The sequence below is a fragment of the Silurus aristotelis genome (assembly GCF_946808225.1).
Source record: "Silurus aristotelis genome assembly, chromosome: 5".
Lineage (NCBI taxonomy): Eukaryota > Metazoa > Chordata > Actinopteri > Siluriformes > Siluridae > Silurus > Silurus aristotelis.
The window spans coordinates 24,624,520-24,649,408 of record NC_139578.1 but is presented as its reverse complement, the minus strand read 5'-3'; the positions used below and the strand labels follow the sequence as shown (position 1 = coordinate 24,649,408).

At 39.9% G+C, this 24,889-nt stretch overlaps 1 protein-coding gene across 6 annotated transcripts in view; it reads right to left on the bottom strand.

The window, feature by feature from the left end:
• poln (polymerase (DNA directed) nu) overlaps nt 1–24,889 on the bottom strand; it is a gene marked incomplete at its 5' end in the record, with an annotated part of 56,567 nt that overhangs the window by 23,006 nt on the left and 8,672 nt on the right. For all 6 annotated transcript variants that reach the window (XR_014533642.1, XR_014533643.1, XM_083541410.1 and 3 more), the window contains 10 exons: nt 645–702; nt 15,585–15,650; nt 16,755–16,808; nt 17,018–17,074; nt 17,894–17,989; nt 18,122–18,205; nt 18,775–18,839; nt 19,267–19,327; nt 19,422–19,490; nt 22,364–22,512. Coding sequence is in view for 4 of the 6 variants with exons in the window: in XM_083541410.1 (XP_083397536.1) it covers nt 645–702; nt 15,585–15,650; nt 16,755–16,808; nt 17,018–17,074; nt 17,894–17,989; nt 18,122–18,205; nt 18,775–18,839; nt 19,267–19,327; nt 19,422–19,490; nt 22,364–22,512 (759 nt within the window). The remainder of the gene's footprint in view (nt 1–644; nt 703–15,584; nt 15,651–16,754; nt 16,809–17,017; nt 17,075–17,893; nt 17,990–18,121; nt 18,206–18,774; nt 18,840–19,266; nt 19,328–19,421; nt 19,491–22,363; nt 22,513–24,889) is intronic.

The window sequence follows — 24,889 nt, the reverse complement described above, 5'->3', positions numbered from 1 at the left end:
TGTTCCTCTGACATTGGGAAGTCATCTACATGGACAACAGTGAGGTATTTAGGTTCTTGCAGTATTTACACGAGTTTATATCGGCTCTAATAGCAAGTGCTGAATGAAAACTTGTTTTTGACATTCCACAATATAGAAAAGTATTATGGCTTATTTTTAATTAACACGTCATAGAAACAGTGCAATAGCTGCGGTATAGCAGGAATAAAACAGCTCCAAAATGTGGAGATGGTGACATTGAATCTTATCAGCATGCAACAAATTGTCAAGTTATGAATAATTCTTTTTCTATATCAGTACATTTTGAAGAGAAATTACGAAAAGTGTCGTGTCTTTACCAGGAACAGAACAAAGATAGTATTGAAAATGCAAAGCAAGAAAATGCTGACATCGACCTAACAGTTATATCACTGAGTCACAAAAAAGCCGTACCGATATTTTAAAAAATGTACTAAGTAAAAACCCCAGGAGGGTTCTGCTCTGTCTCGATGCCGGCAGTCGCATTATAAAGTCTCTGTGAGTTGCCTATCACAACATTTCCTGTTGTCAGCACTAAAGAGAACGCCTCTGACCTTACAGATATTACGCAGTAATAGTACGCTGTCTGCAGACGAAATGTCTCTTACACTTATAGCGTACTTTACCTTCGACACACTGCCTCTTTGAGATCTGTACTGGCTGCCTGGGCAGAGCCTGGAAATTCTGCAAAATATAATAAGATATAATAAATATAATAACAGATTTACACATTTATCCCACTGATTCAGAGATTTTGAGCGAGAGTAGTCATGCACAGTTTACTGGAAAAATGTCTTAAAAATCTGACCTTCCTTTAGCAGCCTAGAAAACTTTTAAAAACTATTAAACTGTTCAGTCAACCCAGAGATGATAGACTGGATCATGAGAAGATTACAGCAGTATGAGAGTGCTGAGAGGTTCTGAAGAGAGCTAATACATAGATCAGGTTTATAAAATAATCAGTATGAGTATGTAACATGGTGTGACAGACATAAACAAACATTTGTGGACACCTGACCATAAAATGTGGTTCACATGGATTGGAATAACCACCACTCTTCTGTGATGATGTTCCACTAGATTTTGGAGGGTGCTATAACAAGGATGTTAGTAAAGTCAGGTACTGATGTAGGTGAGGTGAGGAGGCCTGGGGTGCAGTCAATGTTCACATTCAATTGTGTGCCTCCAACTCTGTGGTAAAGTTTAGGTAACTGTGTGTGTGTGTAGAGGATGTGTAACCTCAATGAAGGTCACCTCTACACTCCTTATAGCACTTTATTAAAGCATTAAACCTGCATGCTGAGAGAGAAATGATAGACTGCTTAGAAGCTGAACTTTCACAACCTCACATACACACACTTATCTTTTTTTTCTTCTTTGCAACTTACTATATTACACCACAACAATGTAATAATCTGTATTGCACTCCAGGACATTATTTATATCTTACAGTGTTTTCACAGCTGTTGCAGCATTGTGTTTAGCGTGTGCTCTGGTCTGTGGCAGTGTAAATGTGGACGACAGGCTGAAAGCGTCTCGGATCAGTGAGTGTGGTGACGCTGTACACTGCAGCACAGTGCTGAAACATCGCTGTCAAGAACAATATATCTTTACTAGGACGCTTCGGGGGAAATTTGTGGAGAAGGTACCAGTGTGACTGTGTTTACAGAGCAGGAGAGTCGTGTTTGTAAACGTCGAGCTGATTGTGCCCTCGGACGCACTTAATGTTAGCTAGCTAGGGAGCAGACGGATTAAAATAGTAGAAGAGGGGAACAGCACGCACGGTATGAGGGAGATGAAAATGAAAAGGCTGTAGCGCAGCAATCAATCGTGGGTTTAATTACTCATCGTGAAGACACGTTTCTAGCTCTCAACATTGATAAATAGATTCTCGCTCCATCAGGGGTGCATATTTACATTACAAAAGTTCATTTATTCAATAAGCTTGACTTCATTCTCAGGGTGTGAAAGTCACAAGTCCCAGCAGCTTTTTCCTTCTCTGAGCTAAAGGATACAACACTCCTGCTCTGTGAGAAAGGGAGCAGAGATGGAGATAACACTACAGATGATAATAATGACTCAGCATTGTTCTCTGCACTCTTAGATATCAAATGCATTCTTACTCGCGGTCAGACAGACAGACACAACGCACTCATTCTGGGAACTAAACTCAAATTTACTGGACATGATAAATTAGTTTGGCTCTAAACATTTCCACTGCCCATGCACAAGTCAAGATTGGCTGATTTGAATATACACTATATGGACAAAAGTATTGGGACACCTGATTTTCCCAACCATATGCGGTTCTTTCCCAAACTGTTATCTCAAAGCTGAAGGCACACAGCTGTACAGTGTATCTTTGGAGGCCGAAGCATGAAATTTACCTTCACTTGAATTTGAAGACCCAAACCTGTTCCAGCATGACAAAGCCCCTGTGCACAAAGCAAACTTAATGAAGATATGGTTTGCATGTGTTGGAGTGGAAAATCTCCTGCTGTAGAGCTCTGACCTCAACCCTATTGAACACCTTTGGCATTAGGGTGAACGCTGACTGCACCTCAGGCCTCCTCACCTCACCTACATCAGTACCTGAATTTACTAACACCCTTGTGTCTGAATGAACACAAATCTCCACCAGCACAAACCAAAATCTAGTGGAACATCTTCCCAGAAGAGTGGAGGGGATTATAAGAGCAAATTGTGACGAAACATGGAATGCGATGCTCAAAAAGCTCATACCATACTTATGACAAGGTGTCTGCAAACTTTTGACAATAAAGTGTACATCTGAGAACATGTGCAGGCACTGACACTAAGCTGCTTTAAGAGGATTTTTAGCCTGAATATATATATTCTCTCTCTCTCTCTCTCTCTCTCTCTCTCTCTCTCTCTCTCTCTCTCTCTCTCTCTCTCTCTCTCTCTCTCTCTCTCTCTCTCTCTCTCTCTCTCTCTCTCTCTCTCTCTCTCTCTCTCTCTCTCTCTCTCTCTCTCTCTCTCTCTCTCTCTCTCTCTCTCTCTCTCTCTCTCTCTCTCTCTCTCCAGCACAGTACATCCACAAGTAAACCTGTTAATTATTCAGCAGTCGAATAATTTTCGATTCTTTTTAAAACAAGAGAGAGAGAAAGAAAGAGAGCGAGAGAGTAAGAAAAAGAATAGGAAGAAGGTGGCTTACTGAGCCACAAAGCTTTGGAGCAAAGCAAGCAAGACATATATCTTTTACCAAAATGGTGCAGTGGCTAGTGTTCCTCACAGCTTCAGTGTACCTCGTTTGATCATGAACTTGGATAACTCTCTCTCTCTCTCTCTCTCTCTCTCTCTCTCTCTCTCGCTCTTTCTCTCTCTCTCTCTCTCTTGCTCTCTCTCTCTATCTATCTCTTGCTCTCTCTCTCTCTCTCTCTCTCTCTCTCTCTCTCTCACACACACACACACACACACACACACACACACACACACACACACACACACACTAATGTGCTGCACATTGTGAGGCAGGCAAAGAGGGGAATGTTGCCAGGGTGACAGAAGGATGGACTCCACCCTGCGGGCTTCTTCTCCTAAGCATATGCTACACTCGAAACACTATCAGTGTGCACACACACACACATACACACACACACACACACACACACACACACACACACACACACACACACACACACACACACACACGACACAGACATGCACATGCACATCCAAGTGTATCCATACGGATGAAATTTCATATAAAAGTGTTTTCATTTTGTATGATTTTGGAGTTTATATATTTTATGGTTTACATAGTGAACACAGCTTCACTGTTCAAACACTGTGTGCATTTGCATAATATTTACACTTTAAAGGCAAACAAAATGTTCTACTCACTTCTAGAAACTTTTTTTACAAGAAGCAGTGTAAATGCATGCAATTTCTTGTTTATTTCCACGTATTTTCAAAAGCATGGATCAATTTTCAAATCTAATATAATAAAAATAAACACCATATGTGTTCTATTTTTGTGTTCCACTGAGTGGAAGCTCTCTCTCATTAGCGGTGAATAATGAGGCCATCACTCTCCAGGAAAAATACTAATGCTCTCAGCTACATACACGCGTGTGTTTCTGTGAGGGTGTAAGTGTTAGAGAGTGTGCTGACAGTTTGGCTCAGCGGTAACACAGACAGAAGATGGGGGCAGAAATGAAGAAGCTTGGGTCAGCTCTCTGTATAACTGCTGACACACACACACACACACACACACACACACACACACACACACACACACACACACACACACACACACACACACACACAGAGTCAATAAACATCAGTCACACAGCGTTTCTGCAGGAGGTTTAGTCAGGAGCTCCCTGACATATTTAGAAGCATTAATTTCTCCTTGTTGTGCTGATAGTAGGGAGCAGGTTGAGAAGAGCCTGGAGAGGTGGAGATATGCGCTGGAGAGAAGGGGAATAAAAGTCAGTAGGAGTAAGACAGAGTACATGTGTGTGAATGAGAGGGAGGGCGAAAAGGTGGAGAAGGTGGAGGAGTTCAGGTACCTGTGGACAACAGTGCAAAGTAATGGAGATTTTGTTAGCGTGGGGGGGAATCCGCTGTGGCAACTCGTAATGGGAGAAGCCAAAAGAAGAAGAATATCTCCATGGTTCTGCTAGTTAATCAAACTGTAGTGTGGTCCATGCTAAAGACAATGGTGTAAATGTTTATTAAACATCAGCTTCATTAAGTACAACACTTGTGGAAAAAGTGAAAGTGGCTTCTTTCAGATGAAAGTTATCAGGACTGATGAGTTTACACTTTGTGGTTTTTTTGATAAACAGCAAACTCGATCTTATTAACTTCAAGAGGGGAAAAAAGAGCAAACAACAGCCTCTTTAACGTGCTCCCGATAACAGTTTTTTACCAAAGTAACCGATGGAATGCTGCTGTGTTACAAAAGGAATGTAACACTTCACTCAGGTTGTTGATTTTTTTTTCTATAACAGCACGCCTTGCTGGGAATCTGATCCAGGATTTGGCAAAAAAAAAAAGTGTGAAGAAGTTGTAAATGCAGGTCTGTACAAGGAAGTTTGTATAAGGAATTAAGATACTGGAAGAATTGTGCTGTAGTGAAATCTCACTTAGACCTACTAAAGAGTGTATTAGCACACACTCAAGTTGACTAGAGGTACACTCACTACTATCAGAGTGAGAGGATGAGGCTCTCCACACCAGCAGTCCATTATGTGCAAGGAGTTTATGCCAGTCACTGCTCATGCTGCCACCTGCTGGATGTGTGGGTCTCTGCAAGATATAAAACGTTCATACACACAGCTGGAATAGGTCCAGATCCCCCCTCCCCACCCCACACACACTTCCCTCACACACCAATACCTTGGTAATAAAGCTGATGAGGGGGTTTTCTGTCCACTTTAATGAGTGGCTGTATTTTTTTGCACTGTAATGGAAGTAGGAGATGAAAGAAGTAATTGGATTTAAAGGAACTACTCCAGGATGTCCATGTATGTGTGATTGCTAAATAATTTCAACATGAGGAAAATTTCTATCTTGCTGCCTCTAGTGCAATACAGAAAAAAGTAACTCCGGTTATTGATTGGTTATTTTAGTTTCTTTCAGGGAGAACCTGAGGCGCTTCTGTGTTTACTTTGAGCTACACTGCCTACACTCAGAACCGCAAATATTACCCTGAGAAAAGTAATCCTCTCGCTCTCTTATTAGCGCTTACAATTACCACAGACAAAAGGCAAAATGTAACATTTTACAACATTATATATATTTTCATATACACTTGAGTTCAACAGCTGCCCTTCAACTTCTATTACAAGTGTTCAATTTTAATCGAGGAAACTAGTTTCCTGTTCTTTTCACTGTACAGGGAAAGGTGCTGAAATTCTTAATACACAATACAAATGCACTCTAAGATTAGGCTGAAAAATGATACGTTATTCATTGAATGAGTTTCCCATGGAAGTGGAATATGCAGGGTACACAGCCAGGTGTCCTGAGTCAAGCTTATGGTAAATTAGGGGATAAACTGGAGTAGACCAGCAGTGCATATGAACTAAACCTGGGCCTAGCATGGGTAAAATAATAATTGGGTCATGAGTTCAGAATGATGGTCATAAAACAGGTAACATGCTCACTTCTGGTCATGGCGAGACTATTGGTGGCTTTCAGTGGCACAGCATTCAAACTTAGAAGAAGTCAAAGTGCTATGACTTATTTAACAAAACTCACAGGTTTATAACGATTTTACAGGCAAACGACGAAACAGAAAAAATATCCATATTATCTCAAAGCCCACTTTAAATAATGTTTCTATTCTATTAGCAAATTCTCTAAACAGCTGCTTTCAGACTAAATAATGATGTAAGCAGAATATAGTAATTAGCTTTTATCACAAGTCTAAAATTAGAGGATGTTTATCATATAGTCTGACATGGAGAACATTATCAGACAGTCCATTACAGAATTCTCATACACTGTGACAACCGGCTTTAATAAACTGAGTAATTGAATCATAGCAGTAAAGCTACCTGCTCAGTTTAAACCTGCACCAATGCTACTTCAAAACAGTGGACACACAAAGCCTTTGAAGAGAGGCAGAGATCTAATTGGAAAGGAAATCATGATCTGTAAAACTCATCTATTTCAGTGCTTCCAAGTCTCCCAGAGCCTCGTACGGAGATCAATCATCCAAATGCAAATGTGGCCTTAAGCACATAAAGTGACAGTGAAAACAAAGTGGTGCCATGTCACAGACCTGCCCCCTGCACCCCTCCCCCCAACCCCCGTCTCTGAGACAAAGGAGTGTATTTTCCTTCCCTGCTGTTATCTTTGATCAAAATAACACCTTCCTTTTCTCGACACATTTCAAACCTAATTACCCACTCACTGCACTCTCTCACTAGCTAAGCGGTCGCTATGGCAACTGCACCCTCTCAATCCTCCTGGCGATGGGCGAGCTCCACTGACATCCCATAGTAATAGCCGGTTGGTATGACAACAGTGAACACGCTGCATGTGCTTTTTCTGTGGGTGAATTAAAGAGGTGGCAGAATTCAACACACACACACACACACACACACACACACACACACACACACACACACACACACACACACACACACACACACACACACACACCACAAATCAAATTAAACAATTCACCATAAACCATTGTACATATTTTGTTTTCTAAGAACAAAGATGGTCAAGTGATCTGAACCGAGATCCCGTTTCTAATCTACACTGCGGGGCAAACTGGATTATGAATTAATTATCATTACTTTCATTACAGATTATGTACACACAACACATTACACAAGAGTAAATCCAGTTTACCATAATTTGGGATTCAGGTGTTAGTGTGGAAAACAAAAAAAGAAAAGAGAGCTGAATAATCTTTGTTGCTGCTGATTTTCTTCCAACATGTTCTACCTGAAACAAATGTCTGCTATCACACACACACACACACACACACACACACACACACACACACACACACACACACACACACACACACACACACACACACACACACCTGGTCACCTGGACTGGGTTGCAGTTCACAGATGGGCATTGTCTAAAGTTAATTTGTAAGAAGAGTATCAGTCTTGTGCAGAGGAAAAACAGCCCTATGAGTGCTACTACAGCTACTGTACAAATCCATATTGTGGAAAAAAAGAGAAAAAAGAGTCCATCATTAATTTTAGATATGAAGATTAGTCAAGCCAAAAAATCTTAAGAACTTCAAATGTATCCCCATGTGAAGTCTCCTAAACCATTGGACTGCATCAGACGACTTGGACATGAGATCGAATGAAAAGCAGCCAACAAGCACTCAACACCTCTGGGAACTCCTCAAGCTTTATGGAAAACCATTTTAGGTTTGAAACCTCATGAGGCTGACTGTGTGAATGCTAAAAGTGGGCAAAGCTGCAAAAGGTGGCTACAAAAGGGTTTTGTTTTTGGTAAAAGCACGCATCCATTCTTTTGTATCAGCCCTTCCCAGTTTATTGAATTAGCATGCTGTTGCTATTTCTGTCTCCTCCTGCAATTATTGCTCATCCACTGTTTGCACTGCTTAACACAACACAAAGCACAGCACCGCACCATAAAACCCAATTAAACACTGGTGGCTGTTGCTTTGCAACTAATCAAATCCAATACAGTGAATAAAACATGATGGACTGTCGCAGGCTCGAACGACGAACACGTCCTGAGTAAAAGACCTGCATTAAGTACTAAAGCACCTCATTGACTTTGAATAGAGGCCTGATAAGAGTGCTGTCCTGCTTTCTTGCTATTGTTTTATGCTTTAAAGGCACTGCTGCACCTGGCACTGTGATTTATTAATACTCTAACAGCTTTGCTCTGCCACTCACTGACTGTGAGTTTGACTAAATGCTCTCTGCTCTGTAACATCAAGCTGAACGTACTGAACACTGGCCACCAGCAGTTTCAGTGACTGCAACATTACTGACATGAACTTGGCAGAGGCGGCATCAGGTTAAACAGGACTATAAATTGTGTTCCAATTGTGAATCGTTTTCATTCACTGACAGTCTTTTGGATAGCAACCTGTAGTTAGCAGATTTGAAATTTCAAACAATTCCAGCACTCCAACACGGTGTTCTCCACAATTACAACTTCAATGCAGACCAAACCTTGTGGCTCCTCAGACTAAAGAACAAAGATCTGACCTAAAACGATTTATTCCACCTTATAAAGTTATTTGAATAGTTCGAAATATATATTTTTTTCAAACAGCACAATTAGGATCATTCAAAGAGAATTCACAGATTAGTAAAATACCTTAAAATTTATATTACAAATGAATGTCAATGAACAAAGGAAAAAACATCGGTGGACACACACAGCTTGAATTAAGAACAGACCAAGAACTTATTTAACCTCACACTAAAACCTGCTAGACCACAGACAGGATTAAACGCACTGAACAGGACCGGCAGCACCTACATTTAAAAGATTTATTTATAGATATAATTAAGAAATTGCTTTTCTTCGAGTAGCTGAAAATTTGTGTTCAGCTAAGCAGCAATACAAAGTCTGCTACTGTTGGAGAAACAACTCAAAATGAAACAATTAGTAGAATGTTACAGGGAAAAGGTTGTTTACACTCATTCTTTCTATATTGATATGTAGACATCTTCACCCCCCACCCACCATTTATATCACAGACACACACCTTGCTGTATGTAGCCGACTGCACTGAGCTTCACTATTAATGCGAGTGCTGATGATACAGACAGCGTTTCAGAGACGTCTACCTAATGCATTGTACATCGAGCCAGAAGCTGGCAGCAGGAAAACGACTGTGCTGACTACAGCTACAGAAAAGCAGAGTAAATGGCTTTCACGAGAATTGCGCGCATGTGTGTGTGTGTGTTTGTGTGTGTGTGTGTGTGTGTGTAAAATGAAGGATTTTTGAACCTGTGAGTGTGTGAGGATATATGAGGATAAGAATGGGGGTGCGTAATGCTGAGAGATAGCTTACAGATGCTTCTTGTCTGACCTCTTAATCTGAACAGAGTCACAAGAACGCAAACACATCTAAATAAACACACAACTTTCCTATACACTGTAAACATGGGAGTGCTAAAATGAAGTGTGAAAATGCTAATCTACTGCACAGTGTTAAAATATAAACAAGCACAGGAAAGCTTAAGAGCTATAATTCAGGTTTTAAGAGGAGCAGCTGTAGACAGTGCAGCCTGATCCTGAAAGTGTGGCAGTTCCTAGCAGGTTCGTAGAATGACTCACACTACACAATAACTAGCACCGATAAACACCACATAGAGCTCTGCTCCAAACCACATTATTAAATTAGACTGACAAAGACAACCACCAGCTCCACTTCTTCTTCTTCTTTTTCTTTCGGCTGCTCCCATTAGGGGTCGCCACAGCGGATCATCCGTCTCCATACCACCCTGTCCTCTATATCTGCCTCTTTTACACCAACTACCTGCATGTCTTCCCTCACCACATCCATGAACCTCCTCCTTGGCCTTCCTCTTTTCCTCCTACCTGGTGGCTCCATCTTCAGCATTTTTCTACCAATATAATTCATGTCCCTTCTCTGCACATGTCCAAACCATCTCAATCTCGCCTCCCTCACCTTGTCACCACAACATCCTACATGTGCTGTCCCTCTAATAAACTCATTTCTAATCTTGTCCATCCTCGTCACTCCCAACGAAAACCTCAACATCTTCAGCTCTGCTACCTCCAGCTCCACCTCCTGTCTTTTACTCAATGCCACTGTCTCTAATCCATACAACATCGCAGGTCTCACCACAGTCCTATAAACTTTCCCTTTCATTCTTGCAGATACTCTTCTATCACAAATCACTCCTGTCACTCTTCTCCACCCACTCCACCCTGCCTGCACTCTTTTCTTTACTTCCCTAACACACTCTCCATTACTTTGCACTGTTGACCCCAGGTACCTGAACTCCTCCACCTTCTTCACCTCTTCACCCTGCAACCGCATCACTCCACTGCCCTCCCTCTCATTCACACACATGTACTCTGTCTTACTCCTACTGACTTTCATTCCCCTTCTCTCCAGCGCATATCTCCACCTCTCCAGGCTCTTCTCAACCTGCTCTCTACTCTCACCACAAATCACAATATCATCTGCAAACATCATAGTCCAGGGAGACTCCTGTCTGACCTCGTCCGTCAACCTGTCCATCACCACTGCAAACAGGAAAGGGCTCAGGGCCGATCCTTGATGTAGTCCAACCTTCACCCTGAACCAGTCTGTCGTACCTACTGCACACTTTACTGCCGTCACACTGTCCTCATACATGTCCTGCACCACCCTCAAATACTTCTCTGACACACCTGACTTCCTCATACAATACCACAACTCCTCTCTCGGCACCCTGTCGTACGCTTTCTCTAAATCCACAAATACACAATGCAGCTCCTTCTGTCCTTCTCTATACTTCTCCATCAACATCCTCAAAGCAAATAAGGCATCTGTGGTGCTCTTCCTCGGCATGAAACCATACTGTTGCTCACAGATGGTCACCTCTTCTCTCAGCCTGGCTTCCACTACTCTTTCCCATAACTTCATGGTGTGACTGATCAACTTAATTCCCCTGTAGTTACTGCAGGTTTGCACATCTCCCTTATGCTTAAAGATCGGTACCAGCACACTCCTTCTCCATTCCTCAGGCATCCTCTCCCCTTCCAGAATCCTGTTAAACAATCTGGTTAAAAACTCCACTGCCATCTCTCCTAAACATCTCCACGCTTCTACCGGTATGTCATCTGGTCCAACCGACTTTCCATTCTTCATCCTCTTAATCGCTGCTCTCACTTCCTCCTTACTAATCCTATCTACATCCTGCTTCACCAACTCCACATCCTCCAACCTTCTCTCTCTCTGATTTTCCTCATTCATCAGCTGCTCAAAATACTCCCTCCATCTTCTCAACACACTCTCCTCACTAGTCAACACATTTCCCTCTCCATCCTTTATTGCTCTAACTTGCAGTACATCCTTCCCAGCTCGGTCCCTCTGCTTGGCCAATCGGTATAAATCCTTTTCTCCTTCCTTAGTGTCCAACCTCTTATACAGTTCCTCATATGCCTTTTCCTTGGCTTTCGCCACATCCCTTTTAACCTGCTGCCGCATCTCCTTGTACTCCTGCCTACTTTTCTCATCACTCTGTCGATCCCACTTCTGTTTTGCCAATCTCTTTCCCCTAATGCTCTCCTGCACTTCCTCATTCCACCACCACGTCTCCTTGTCTTGCTTTCTATTTCCAGATGTCACACCAAGTACTTTTCTAGCTGCCTCCCTCATCACTCCTGCGGTAGTTGCCCAATCATCCGGCACCTCTTCACCACCACCAAGCCCCTGTCTGACCTCTTCCCTGAACCTCACACTACACTCTTCCTCCTTCAGTTTCCACCATCTTATTCTTCTTTCAAACCTTACTTTCCTCCTCTTCTTCTTCGCCTTCAAAACCATCCTACAGACCACCATTCGATGCTGTCTAGCTACACTGTCCCCCGCCAACACCTTACAGTCTCCAATCTCCTTCAGGTTGCATCTCCTACACAGAAGATAATCCACCTGTGTGCACCTTCCTCCACTCTTATACGTCACCCTATGATCCTCCTTCTTCTTAAAATACGTGTTCACCACTGCCATTTCCATCCTTTTAGCAAAATCTACCACCATCTGCCCTTCCACATTCCTCTCCTTAAAACCATACCTACCCATCACCTCCTCATCACCTCTGTTCCCTTCACCTACATGCCCATTAAAGTCTGCCCCAATCACCAATCGTTCTTTCCTAGGTACACCATCGACCACTTCATCTAATTCACTCCAGAATCTTTCCTTCTCCTCCATCTCACAGCCAACTTGTGGAGCATAGGCACTGATGACATTTATCATCATCCCTTCAACTTCCACCTTCACGATCATCACCCTATCAGAAACTCTCTTCACCTCCACTACACTCTTACTGTACTCTTCCTTCAGAATCACCCCTAAACCATTTCTCTTCCCATCCACACCATGATAAAACAGTTTAAACCCACCTCCAATGTTCCTGGCCTTACTCCCTTTCCACTTGGTCTCCTGAACACACAACACATCTACCTTTCTCCTCTCCATCATATCAGCTATCTCTCTCCCTTTACCCGTCATAGTACCAACATTTAAAGTACCAACCCGAACCTCTACTCTCCTACACTGCTCCTTTTCCTGCCGTCTCTGTAGACGCCTTCCTCCTCTCCTTCTCCTCCTTCGGCCAACAGTAGCCCAATTTCCACCGGTACCCTGTCGGCTAACGATACCTGTGGCGGTCGTTGTTAACCCGGGCCTCGACCGATCCGGTATGAAATTCTCATTTGTGATCCGCATATTTGATTTGGCACATGTTTTACGCTGGATGCCCTCCCTAACGCAACCCTCCCCATTTACCCGGGCTTGGGACCGGCACTAAGAGTACACTGGCTTGTGCCCCCCTAATGGCTGGGTTAACCACCAGCTCCACTTAAACCTAATTATTATCATTATTACACCCCATTTCTGAATTCCTGATGCGACATGACCCGCCTGCATAGTGCACCAGTGTCACCTCATATTTGCATTACTTTTGTGCAACTGCATGGTCTGGAATGTGTTATTCCCCTTACATAAACGTGATTACAATATTTCATTCATTAATTAATAACAACATGCGTTTTGACAGTTAATTTGTAATTGTATTATTATAGAACATCCGAGACACAGGTTCGTTTCTGTTCTCTCTAATGTTACAGGCTCAACGTGCTCAATCTTATCGCTCTCTCACTCTCGAAAAAAGTCACAAAGCTTCAGCCACTTGCACAAATAATATAATTTTTTTTTTTATTATATTTTATGAGACATTACGTTTTCGGTCACTTAGTTTGAATTAAAGCTATTTAAGGAACCTATAAATACTTTTAAAAAGGCCTCATTTGTACAGCATATTTAATATTTCCTGCATTATTCATTTATTTTGGTTATTAATAGGATAAAGCACACAATTTAATTTTCAATTTTAATTGAATCTTTTTACACAGTAAAACAAAAAAATGTAATTACAATCTGGTAAGTTTCTAAATGCATCTAAACAACTCATTTGGTTTGTATGTGAAGTTTGTGGGTGCATTTTATCTGTGTGTGAGTGACTTGTGCTCATGTGTGACTGGGGGAAGGTTTTCTTTCCTCTTAACTGACTGTGGTTGGTGAAAGACACCAGTCCCTTAGAAGTTTTCTTTCCAAGTCTGAAGGATGTGCTGCTGCATTTTCACACACTGTGCTTTAAATAAACCTATATGAAAGCAGCCCGTTCTATTTGTGTGTATGAAAGTTTCCTGTGTGTGTTTCTCTGTTTGAAGCAGTGACCGAGACGTCAGCCGAAAGTGCATGAGGAAGTACAAGAAAACTGCAGGAGGCAGAGGAGGAGATGCAATATGCTGTACTTTCCCATTTGTGTTTGTGTTGGAGAAAAGCAGATGCATAAAAAGCAAAAATGTCCCCTAATGTCCACATTTCTCCCATTTTGTTATAAGTTTGGTATAACAGGATTTTAGACTTAATTTTGTATAGTTTAAAATCTCCATTAAACAAAGATATCACACTATGATATAAGTAAAAGAAAATATGAAAGTGAAAGGTAGGTAATCAATTTATACATTTTGACTGCTCAAACCTTGCTGTTTCAATAGATGACTATTAATCGATTTTTTCAGTTATGACAAAACCAGGTCTTTCAGGCTAGAATGTAACTCAATAGAGAAATGATAGCTTGTAAAGTGACACTGATTAAACTCCAGCATGAGAATGAAGACTAAAATACATTGTAGCTGGCAAAAGCAAAACAGACTTTGACATGAGAGACATGAACATCACACTGCATGGAAAGAGTGGCAAGCAAATAATGGATTCATTTGCCAGATTAAAAAGAAGAGCTTTTTGTGGATATCTGACTCCGCTCTGTGTGTGTGTGTGTAAGTGAGTGAGTGAGTGAGTGAGTGTGCGAGAGAGAGACAGAGAGAGAGAGAGAGAGAGAGAGAGAGAGAGAGAGAGAGAGAGGTCAATCTCAGCTTGCCAAAATTCGATTGTACAACGACATGAGAGATGAGCTATCGATCCACTCACTTCGAACACACACATGCACACGAAGGAGAGTTGAACATTCTACAAGACCCACATTAGATTCTGACAATCTCATCGAAGCAGAAGTGCAATGCACTCTGCAAACCCTGCACACACATTTATAGAAGATTTTCAACGCTCTCTCTTCAGAGAAAATAATTTGTAGTAAATGTAAGTTGTAAATGTAAATGAGTTTTGTCATTTTCTACAGTCTTTCACACCTTCATTGTTTAAAGTCATGTATAGCAAGTAGAAGAACAATACTGGGGCTTTTAATCACTTTTGCTTCACTGTTACAAAAATAAAAAGCAAAGAATGACAAAACTACAATAGACCACAATCACAAAAGGTTTTGGAGCACAAATTGTGTCCATAAATCCGGCACTGCAGTCAAAAAATGAGGGTGTTCATAAAAGCTGAGTGATTGGAGAGGTTATAAAAGTGCAGGCATTAAAGAAAAAAAAAACAAGTTAGGCATGCGTGTGTGTAAAACAAACAGCATCAGTCAGCTTCAGTCGTTCGCCTCTAGAGGCTACTCTTGTAATGACAGTGGACCTTCTCCACCAAAACCCGGAAAAACTATTGGTATTGATTTTTGCTGATAGAAGAACGTTCCATCAATCAACTATCGTTGCCAATTTATCAGCAAAACCAATGACTCAGTCAACATCTATATATATATATATATATATATATATATATATATATATATATATATATATATATATATATATATATATATATATATATATATACCATACTGTATTGTGCATGAACCAAAAGAGGAAACTCAGTGGTCATAAAAAGAAAAAAAGAAAGAAAGGGTAAGCAGGAAAGAGTATTAAGAATGATGAAGGAAAATAAATTAGATAAACAAGGAATGGAGAACACTCACTGGATGTTTGGCAGACAGTCGACCACTCACAGTACTTGTCTGATTCCATGTGGAGGAGATGAACGTCTGGGTCCAAAAAAAGAGAAAGAAAACAAAAGTCAATTTAATATTATAAAAATGAATAGTAGAATTAAAACAGCATTAGCGTCAGTCAAGACTCATTTGACCAATTAAGGCACACTGATTTTAGTATTTCTAATAATCTTACAGTTGTCACACTGTGCTATCTGGTGTTGCTTGTGTATGTAGAAAATTAAATAATAAAAATCAGTATCTGTAAACAATGAGATTGGATTTTAAAATACATATAAGCATATGTGTAAATGTAAATTTTAATAATTAATAATGCAGCAATGAAACAATGCCAAACAGCACCATGTCTTTCAAAATGGGAGCAATTTTACTTCTGTATGGATTCGGTTTGAATTTTTTATTATAATGTACACACTTAGATCTGAATTCATCTTTAGTGCCTTATGTATTGTTAATGCATTAATGTTAATTTTGTGAGTCAGCACCAAGCCCACTCCAAAACACTAACCTGCATTAGTCTCCATCAGAGTACACATTCCTACAGTTTCACTATGTGCACACTATGCTATGCTTTAAGCTGTCTGAAAGGTTTATAAACCTCTCTGGAGAGGTGCATTTGCTTAATAACTACATATATATTTAAATACATGTTGATTCACAACTTATTGATTATGAGCACAATAGATGAATACGCAGATAATACACTACAATATGCTACAGCTAAACTTATATTTCTGGTACATTTAATCAACTTTACAACGATTTGCCATTGCTGATAAAATATACTACTAGTACTACTACTACAACTATGATATTTTGGGGGAAAACCCTTAATCCAATAATTGCAAGATGTAATAAATAACTAAAAGAACAAAAAAGCAATGAAGTAAATTGCAATAAAAGGAATATTACACTTGATTTACACTTACAATATTGTATTTTTTAAATAGCAGACAGAAAGAGATAAATTTGATTGCTACAGCTTGGAGAAAACAGTTGGTAAGGTGTTAGAGTTACTGCTGATATTGTAGTGCTTAGAGAGCACAAGAGGAGTTTTTTCTCTTAAGGCTACCAATAAATTAGGTCAATATGAGGCCTCAATTTCTTTTTCTTTTTTTTAATTATCAGTTGGACAACCTTTGTCATACAAGACAGAATCCCATCCAGAAATGTAGACTTGATCTTGTGAACCTATGGAGGAAAACCAAAAGTACGAGAAAAGGTTACACACAGACTGGAGGTTGTAAAGGAACACACACACACACACACACAGACACACACACACACACACACACACACACACACACACACACACACACACACACACACACACACACACACACACACACACACAGGGCAAAAGCACTCAATCTGAGCCGAAGGCCCATACAAACACTCACCTGCCTGTATTCAAGAACAATTCTGGGAAGAGGGTGCAGGTCCTGGAGCTTTAAGAGCTGTAAGAGTCAAAGAAAGAGATAAAATGGAAAAATGCCAAGACTTTTTTGTTAGTTAGTATTGGTATGTTTGACTTAAGAATTTAAGTCACATAAAACAGAGCAGGGCTTTTAGGGGTGAGTGAAAAGTTTGACATGACAACTAAATCGTTTCATCCATCACGCCCTGAACATAAAGCTGAAACTAATAACCCATAACAAGCAGCAACTAAACATGCAGTTTAGCCTTTGGGAAGACACAAAATATATTTTGGGATTACAGATTTAAAATCAGACTGCATATTGAAGGTGCAAATAATGAGCATAAATCCTTCTAAAGCATTCATGTGAAATGGGAATTTAACATTAAAGCCATCACTGACAGTCATTGTGTTATTTTAAGTTGAACATACCAAAGTACAAAAGCCATAAATCACAGAAACCGTTACAGTGTAAATGGCTTTAAGCTTAAAATATGGGCGTATTCAGGAAAAAGAAATTCTGCATAATGAGGCAGGACAATCAAATCTTTATCTTTTTGGCATCTCTACAATTTCTCTACCAACAGATCTGCAAAAACAAAAACAAACATTATATTCAGCATCATTTGAATATCCTCAGAATTTTTTTCAAAATAAATCACGCAATAACAAAACAGTTCCTTTGAAGAGACGATGAAAAATGTAGTTGCTTTGTGTTGCCTCATGATAAAGCATGGCCTTCATATTTTATTGTGAAAATTACCCGAATAAACAAATCATAGTAGGGTGGTGTGGGTGTTTCAGGGGTGTTCATTTAGACTGCAGTTTGTAGATTGCGTTTGTGTGGAAGTGTTTATACCACAGCCTCTGAGGTGGACTGCTGCTGTTTGAGCATGGTTTTGGGGAGCTTCTTATTCTCACAGCGTTCATGCAGGCGAAGCTTCTCGAACAGAACCTGACGACAGGTAGAATTAATGTAAGTATGGAGACATGAGAGACATATGTATCTAACAAAGACATATACATGGCTCGCATTCTTTATAAATACTATTAACATTTGACCACAGCTTGTCTTGTGAACCCTGACCAGTCGCAGCTGGGAACTGCTGGACACCAGGAACTTCTGACCAGCACTTTGATGAGCCTCTTGCTCCAACTGCTTCATTTTAGTCTGAAAGAGAGAGAGCAAAAGAGAGAGAGAGAGAGAGAGAGAGAGAGAGAGAGAGAGAGAGAGCAAAAGAGAGAGAGAGAGAGAGAGAGAGAGAGAGAGAGAGAGAGAGCAAAGAGAGAGAGAGAGAGAGAGAGAGAGAGAGTGAGAGAGAGAGAGAGAGAGAGAGAGAGAGAGAGAGAGAGAGAGAGAGAGAGAGAGAGAGAGAGAGAGAGAGAGAGAGAGAGATCTCTGATAAAGTTAAAAGGAGGTGGATAATTTTAGAGGCAGAAAGAGGGAGGCAGGTCACACTGTACTCTGTGAACAGGTAAGTGCCAAAAGTAGCAGGTCCTGGCATCAATATTAAATTTACAGCATACCTCCCTGGGGCAGAATGTTCCTTCGAGAGCGTTCTTTATCACAATTGACCCCCCATCCCCCACCCTCTCTCTCTCCACTGTACATGCACACTATGTGCTAGATATTACAGCACTTGTCTGAGATTTCTTTTATTAAAATCCCAAAGGCAATACAATGTAAAAAGGGTACTGACAAACCCCTACTTTCCTACATAAACACACAGAATCTATTACCCCCAGCATCTCCGATGTCTTCTTTAGGGCAAATCTGTCCACATGGATCCTGTGGCTCTCCATAGCTAAGAGAAATAGATATAGAAAGCACTTAGGTAAACTAGACTGGAGTTAGTATCTACTCAGAGTAATTAAATGTGCATCATATATCCCATTATAAATAACTTCCTTACATGATACTGTATTAATGAAGATAAATGCACCAGACTGTAATCGTTACTACTTATATGCACTCTTAAATTCCTTTTGCCCAGATCTAAAAGTAGAACCAAATTTTAAGTAGCAGACACCTCCTATAGAGAGTATCACAGTGGTAGCACAGTGGTTATAATTTTGGACTTCTGATCGAAAGGTCATGAGTTGAAATCCCAGCACTACTAAAAAAGCAAGGCCCCAAACCCTGAACTGCGCAGTTGTATAGATGAGATAAATTGTAAGTCGCTCTGGATAAGGGCATCTGCCAAATGCTGTACATGGAAAAACTGTTTGTACCTGCTAAAACTGGAATCATCTTCTGTTCAACGCAAAAGTAGAGCTGCCACAGACCCTGCGTCTACAGAGGGAGACAAGCAATGGCAAAATTATGTTTAATAATGTTTTTCTTTTTTGTATTATATTGTATTATATTTTGGGTCAAAAGAATGTACCTCCAGCTTGTTCCGAAGTTCTACCATTACCCTGTGTAGTCGTGACAGGCTGAAGATCACATGGGATACCTGAATTCAATTTGGAATAAACAAAAATAATGAATTTACATGACAATAATTACAATAGCTAAAAAGATGCTGATGTTGTTACTGAAGTAAAAGTAATAACAAAAAATAAATCTCACACCACGGTTTAAAAATAAAAATAAAAAAAATTATATATATATATATATATATATATATATATATATATATATATACAGTGAGGAAAATAAGTATTTGAACACCCTGCTATTTTGCAAGTTCTCCCACTTAGAAATCATGGAGGGGTCTGAAATTGTCATCGAATGTGCATGTCCACTGTGAGAGACATAATCTAAAAAAAAAATCCAGAAATCACAATATATGATTTTATAACTATTTATTTGTATGATACAGCTGCAAATAAGTATTTGAACACCTGAGAAAGTCAATGTTAATATTTGGTACAGGAGCCTTTGTTTGCAAATACAGAGGTCAAACGTTTCCTGTAGTTTTTCACCAGGTTTGCACACACTGCAGGAGGGATTTTGGCCCACTCCTTCACACAGATCTTCTCTAGATCAGTCAGGTTTCTGGCCTGTTGCTGAGAAACACGGAGTTTGAGCTCCCTCCAAAGATTCTCTATTGGGTTTAGGTCTGGAGACTGGCTAGGCCACGCCAGAACCTTGATATGCTTCTTACAGAGCCACTCCTTGGTTATCCTGGCTGTGTGCTTCGGGTCATTGTCATGTTGGAAGACCCAGCCTCGACCCATCTTCAATGCTCTAACTGAGGGAAGGAGGTTGTTCCCCAAAATCTCACAATACATGGCCCCGGTCATCCTCTCTTTAATACAGTGCAGTCACCCTGTCCCATGTGCAGAAAAACACCCCCAAAGCATGATGCTACCACCCCCATGCTTTACAGTAGGGATGGTGTTCTTGGGATGGTACTCATCATTGTTCTTCCTCCAAACATGTTTAGTGGAATTATGACCCAAAAGTTCTATTTTGGTCTCATCTGACCACATGACTTTCTCCCATGACGCCTCTGGATGATTCAAATGGTCATTGGCAAACTTAAGACGTGCCTGGACATGTGCTGGTTTAAGCAGGGGAACCTTCTGATTTCAAACCATGACATCTTAGTGTATTACCAACAGTAACCTTGGAAACGGTGGTCCCAGCTCTTTTCAGGTCATTGACCAGCTCCTCCCGTGTAGTTCTGGGCTGATTTCTCACCTTCCTTAGGATCATTGAGACCCCACGAGATGAGATCTTGCATGGAGTCCCAGTCCGAGGGAGATTGACAGTGATGTTTAGCTTCTTCCATTTTTTAATGATTGCTCCAACAGTGGACCTTTTTTCACCAAGCTGCTTGGCAATTTCCCAGTAGCCTTTTCCAGCCTTGTGGAGGTGTACAATTTTGTCTCTAGTGTCTTTGGACAGCTCTTTGGTCTTGGCCATGTTAGTAGTTGGATTCTTACTGATTGTATGGGGTGGACAGGTGTCTTTATGCAGCTAACGACCTCAAACAGGTGCATCTAATTTAGGATAATAAATGTAGTGGAGGTGGACATTTTAAAGGCAGACTAACAGGTCTTTGAGGGTCAGAATTCTAGCTGATAGACAGGTGTTCAAATACTTATTTGCAGCTGTATCATACAAATAAATAGTTTAAAAATCATATATTGTGATTTCTGGATTTTATTTTTTTAGATTATGTCTCTCACAGTGGACATGCACCTACGATGACAATTTTAGACCCCTCCATGATTTCTAAGTGGGAGAACTTGCAAAATAGCAGCGTGTTCAAATACTTATTTTCCTCACTGTATATATATATATATATATATATGATTTTTAGTTGGAATTTTTGCTCAAATAATTTTCATGCACTTGCCAAATTTGTACTCTTAATCATTGCCATATTACTGACCAGTAAGAAAGGGTTTCTAATATGTTCTCTAACCATCCCACGATGCACTTTAAATATTTGTGCTTTTTGATTTAATTACATGCCATGTGAAAGTATCACTTTCACCTATCATTAGACTGACCAATAATTGAGTTTTACTCGTTTGTGTCATTCTCGTTCATACAACCTCAATTCCAAATTAGCTGTGACACTGTAAAATATTGTGTAAAAGAATGCTTTACAAATCTCATAAACCAATATTTTATTTACAATAAAACACAGAAAACATATCAAAAGTCTTAACTGTGGAATTATAATTTTTTTTTTTTAGAAAAAATTTTGGTAATTTTGAATTCCATGGCTGCACCACGTCTCAGAAAAGTTGGGATGGAGCAACAAAAGTCTGGTTAAAGTGTTCAAAAGTGTTCAACACATTTTTTCTGTAATGAAAATCACTGCATGGGCTCATTAACTTTTAACATTAACACTTACAGAAATTATTGTCTGTGAACACATTTTGCCATGACATCCACAAATGCAGGTTTAATCTCTATCATGCAAAGAAGAAGGTCTGCGTGAATATGGCTCTGGCCCTATTTGAGATCTGTTGCAGCCATTTAATTTAAAATGACCTTATTTTTTCCTTAAAATTGTATATATTCTCAACTTAAACTTTTTTTGTATTTTTATTTTTTATTGTGAATAGAACATGGATTTATGAGTTTGGCAAATCATTGCATTCTGTTTTTATTTACAATTTACACAGTGTCCCAGCTGTTTTGGAACTGGGGTTGTAGGTGTAGTGCAAAACATGAAAAAGTGTTTTATATATGCATATGTACCTGTGTGTATATATATACAGTGTGTGTGTGTGTGTGTGTGTGTGTGTGTGTGTGTGTGTGTGTGTGTGTGTGTGTGTTTGTGTGTGCGCGCGCATGCCTGTGCTCTGGTGATGTGGTTTAAGGTTTATTTTGTGTAAAAAAGTCATCTGTGTGTGTTCTGACCGTCTTATGTCTGGGCTCAGCCTGTGCAGGTGTATTTGTGGTAGGATGAGTACAGTACTTGTTGAAAAGGTTCTGAAAGCAGGGAGCAGAATCAGCAGGATCTAGTAACCAGGCAGCAATCTGAGGATCCAAAACCTGACAACCAGTCACTGAGGAAAAAAGCAGACAGATCAGGACGTCTTCAATAACCAGCCACAGTATCTCTTCACAGTAAAGATAAAGACTGTTCATACTATAAATATAATACACTATATACAGTGAGGAAAATAAGTATTTGAACACCCTGCTATTTTGCAAGTTCTCCCACTTAGAAATCATGAAGGGGTCTGAAATTTTCATCGTAGGTGCATGTCCACTGTGAGAGACATAATCTAAAAAAAAAAAAAAAATCCAGAAATCACAATGTATGATTTTTAAACTATTTATTTGTATGATACAGCTGCAAATAAGTATTTGAACACCTGAGAAAGTCAATGTTAATATTTGGTACAGTAGCCTTTGTTTGCAATTACAGAGGTCAAACGTTTCCTGTAGTTTTTCACCAGGTTTGCACACACTGCAGGAGGGATTTTGGCCCACTTCTCCACACAGATCTTCTCTAGATCAGTCAGGTTTCTGGCCTGTCGCTGAGAAACACGGAGTTTGAGCTCCCTCCAAAGATTCTCCATTGGGTTTAGGTCTGGAGACTGGCTAGGCCACGGCAGAACCTTGATATGCTTCTTGCAGAGCCACTCCTTGGTTATCCTGGCTGTGTGCTTCGGGTCATTGTCATGTTGGAAGACCCAGCCTCGACCCATCTTCAATGCTCTAACTGAGGGAAGGAGGTTGTTCCCCAAAATCTCACAATACATGGCCCCGGTCATCCTCTCTTTAATACAGTGCAGTCGCCCTGTCCCATGTGCAGAAAAACACCCTCAAAGCATGATGCTACCACCCCCATGCTTCACAGTAGGGATGGTGTTCTTGGGATGGTACTCATCATTCTTCTTCCTCCAAACACGTTTAGTGGAATTATGACCCAAAAGTTCTATTTTGGTCTCATCTGACCACATGACTTTCTCCCATGACTCCTCTGGATCATCCAAATGGTCATTGGCAAACTTAAGACGTGCCTGGACATGTACTGGTTTAAGCAGGGGAACCTTCCGTGCCATGCATGATTTTAAACCATGACGTCTTAGTGTATTACCAACAGTAACCTTGGAAACGGTGGTCCCAGCTCTTTTCAGGTCATTGACCAGCTCCTCCGGTGTAGTTTTGGCCTGATTTCTCACCTTCCTTAGGATCATTGAGACCCCATGAGGTGAGATCTTGCATGGAGTCCCAGTCTGAGGGAGATTGACAGTCATGTTTAGCTTCTTCCATTTTCTAATGATTGCTCCAACAGTGGACCTTTTTTCACCAAGCTGCTTGGCAATTTCCCCGTAGCCCTTTCCAGCCTTGTGGACGTGTACAATTTTGTCTCTAGTGTCTTTGGACAGCTCTTTGGTCTTGGCCATGTTAGTAGTTGGATTCTTACTGATTGTATGGGGTGGACAGGTGTCTTTATGCAGCTAATGACCTCAAACAGGTGCATCTAATTTAGGATAATAAATGTAGTGGAGGTGGACATTTTAAAGGCAGACTAACAGGTCTTTGAGGGTCAGAATTCTAGCTAATAGACAGGTGTTCAAATACTTATTTGCAGCTGTATCATACAAATAAATAGTTTAAAAATCATACATTGTGATTTCTGGATTTTTTTTTTTTTTAGATTATGTCTCTCACAGTGGACATGCACCTACGATGACAATTTCAGACCCCTCCATGATTTCTAAGTGGGAGAACTTGCAAAATAGCAGGGTGTTCAAATACTTATTTTCCTCACTGTAAGGGTATCTTTGTCACCCCATAAATATAATTCATTAAAAGATTATGCTGTTTAAATTAGTGTATTCGACTTTTTATCCATCAGCAAACAGAATAAGGTCCTTTTAAGTCATATGGTGTAGAGTGTACATACAGATATTTCCTTATCTATCTATCTATCTATCTATCTATCTATCTATCTATCTATCTATCTATCTATCTATCTATCTATCTATCTATCTATCTATCTATCTATCTATCTATCTATTTATCTATTTATCTATCTATCTATCTATCTGCATTTTGTTTTTCTTGCTGCTGTAACAAATAAATTATCCCACTGTGGGACGAATAAAGGTATATCTTATCTTATTTTATCATATATATATATATATATATATATATATATATATATATATATATATATATATATATATATATATATATGTATGCCTTTCTAATGCTCAAAACAAGAAAGAAAGGTAAAAAAAAAAAAAAAAAACCAACCCTGAATATTATTGACAGAAGACAAAGTACAATGACACAGAAATTATGGAAAGGATTTTGTTAGCTGATCTGTGAGATACTAATTAGATTTTAAGTACTTTAAATATAAGAGGTAATACTCAGGAGATAGACAGCCATTGTAGGGAAACAGATCAGTTTGAAATGTCTCTA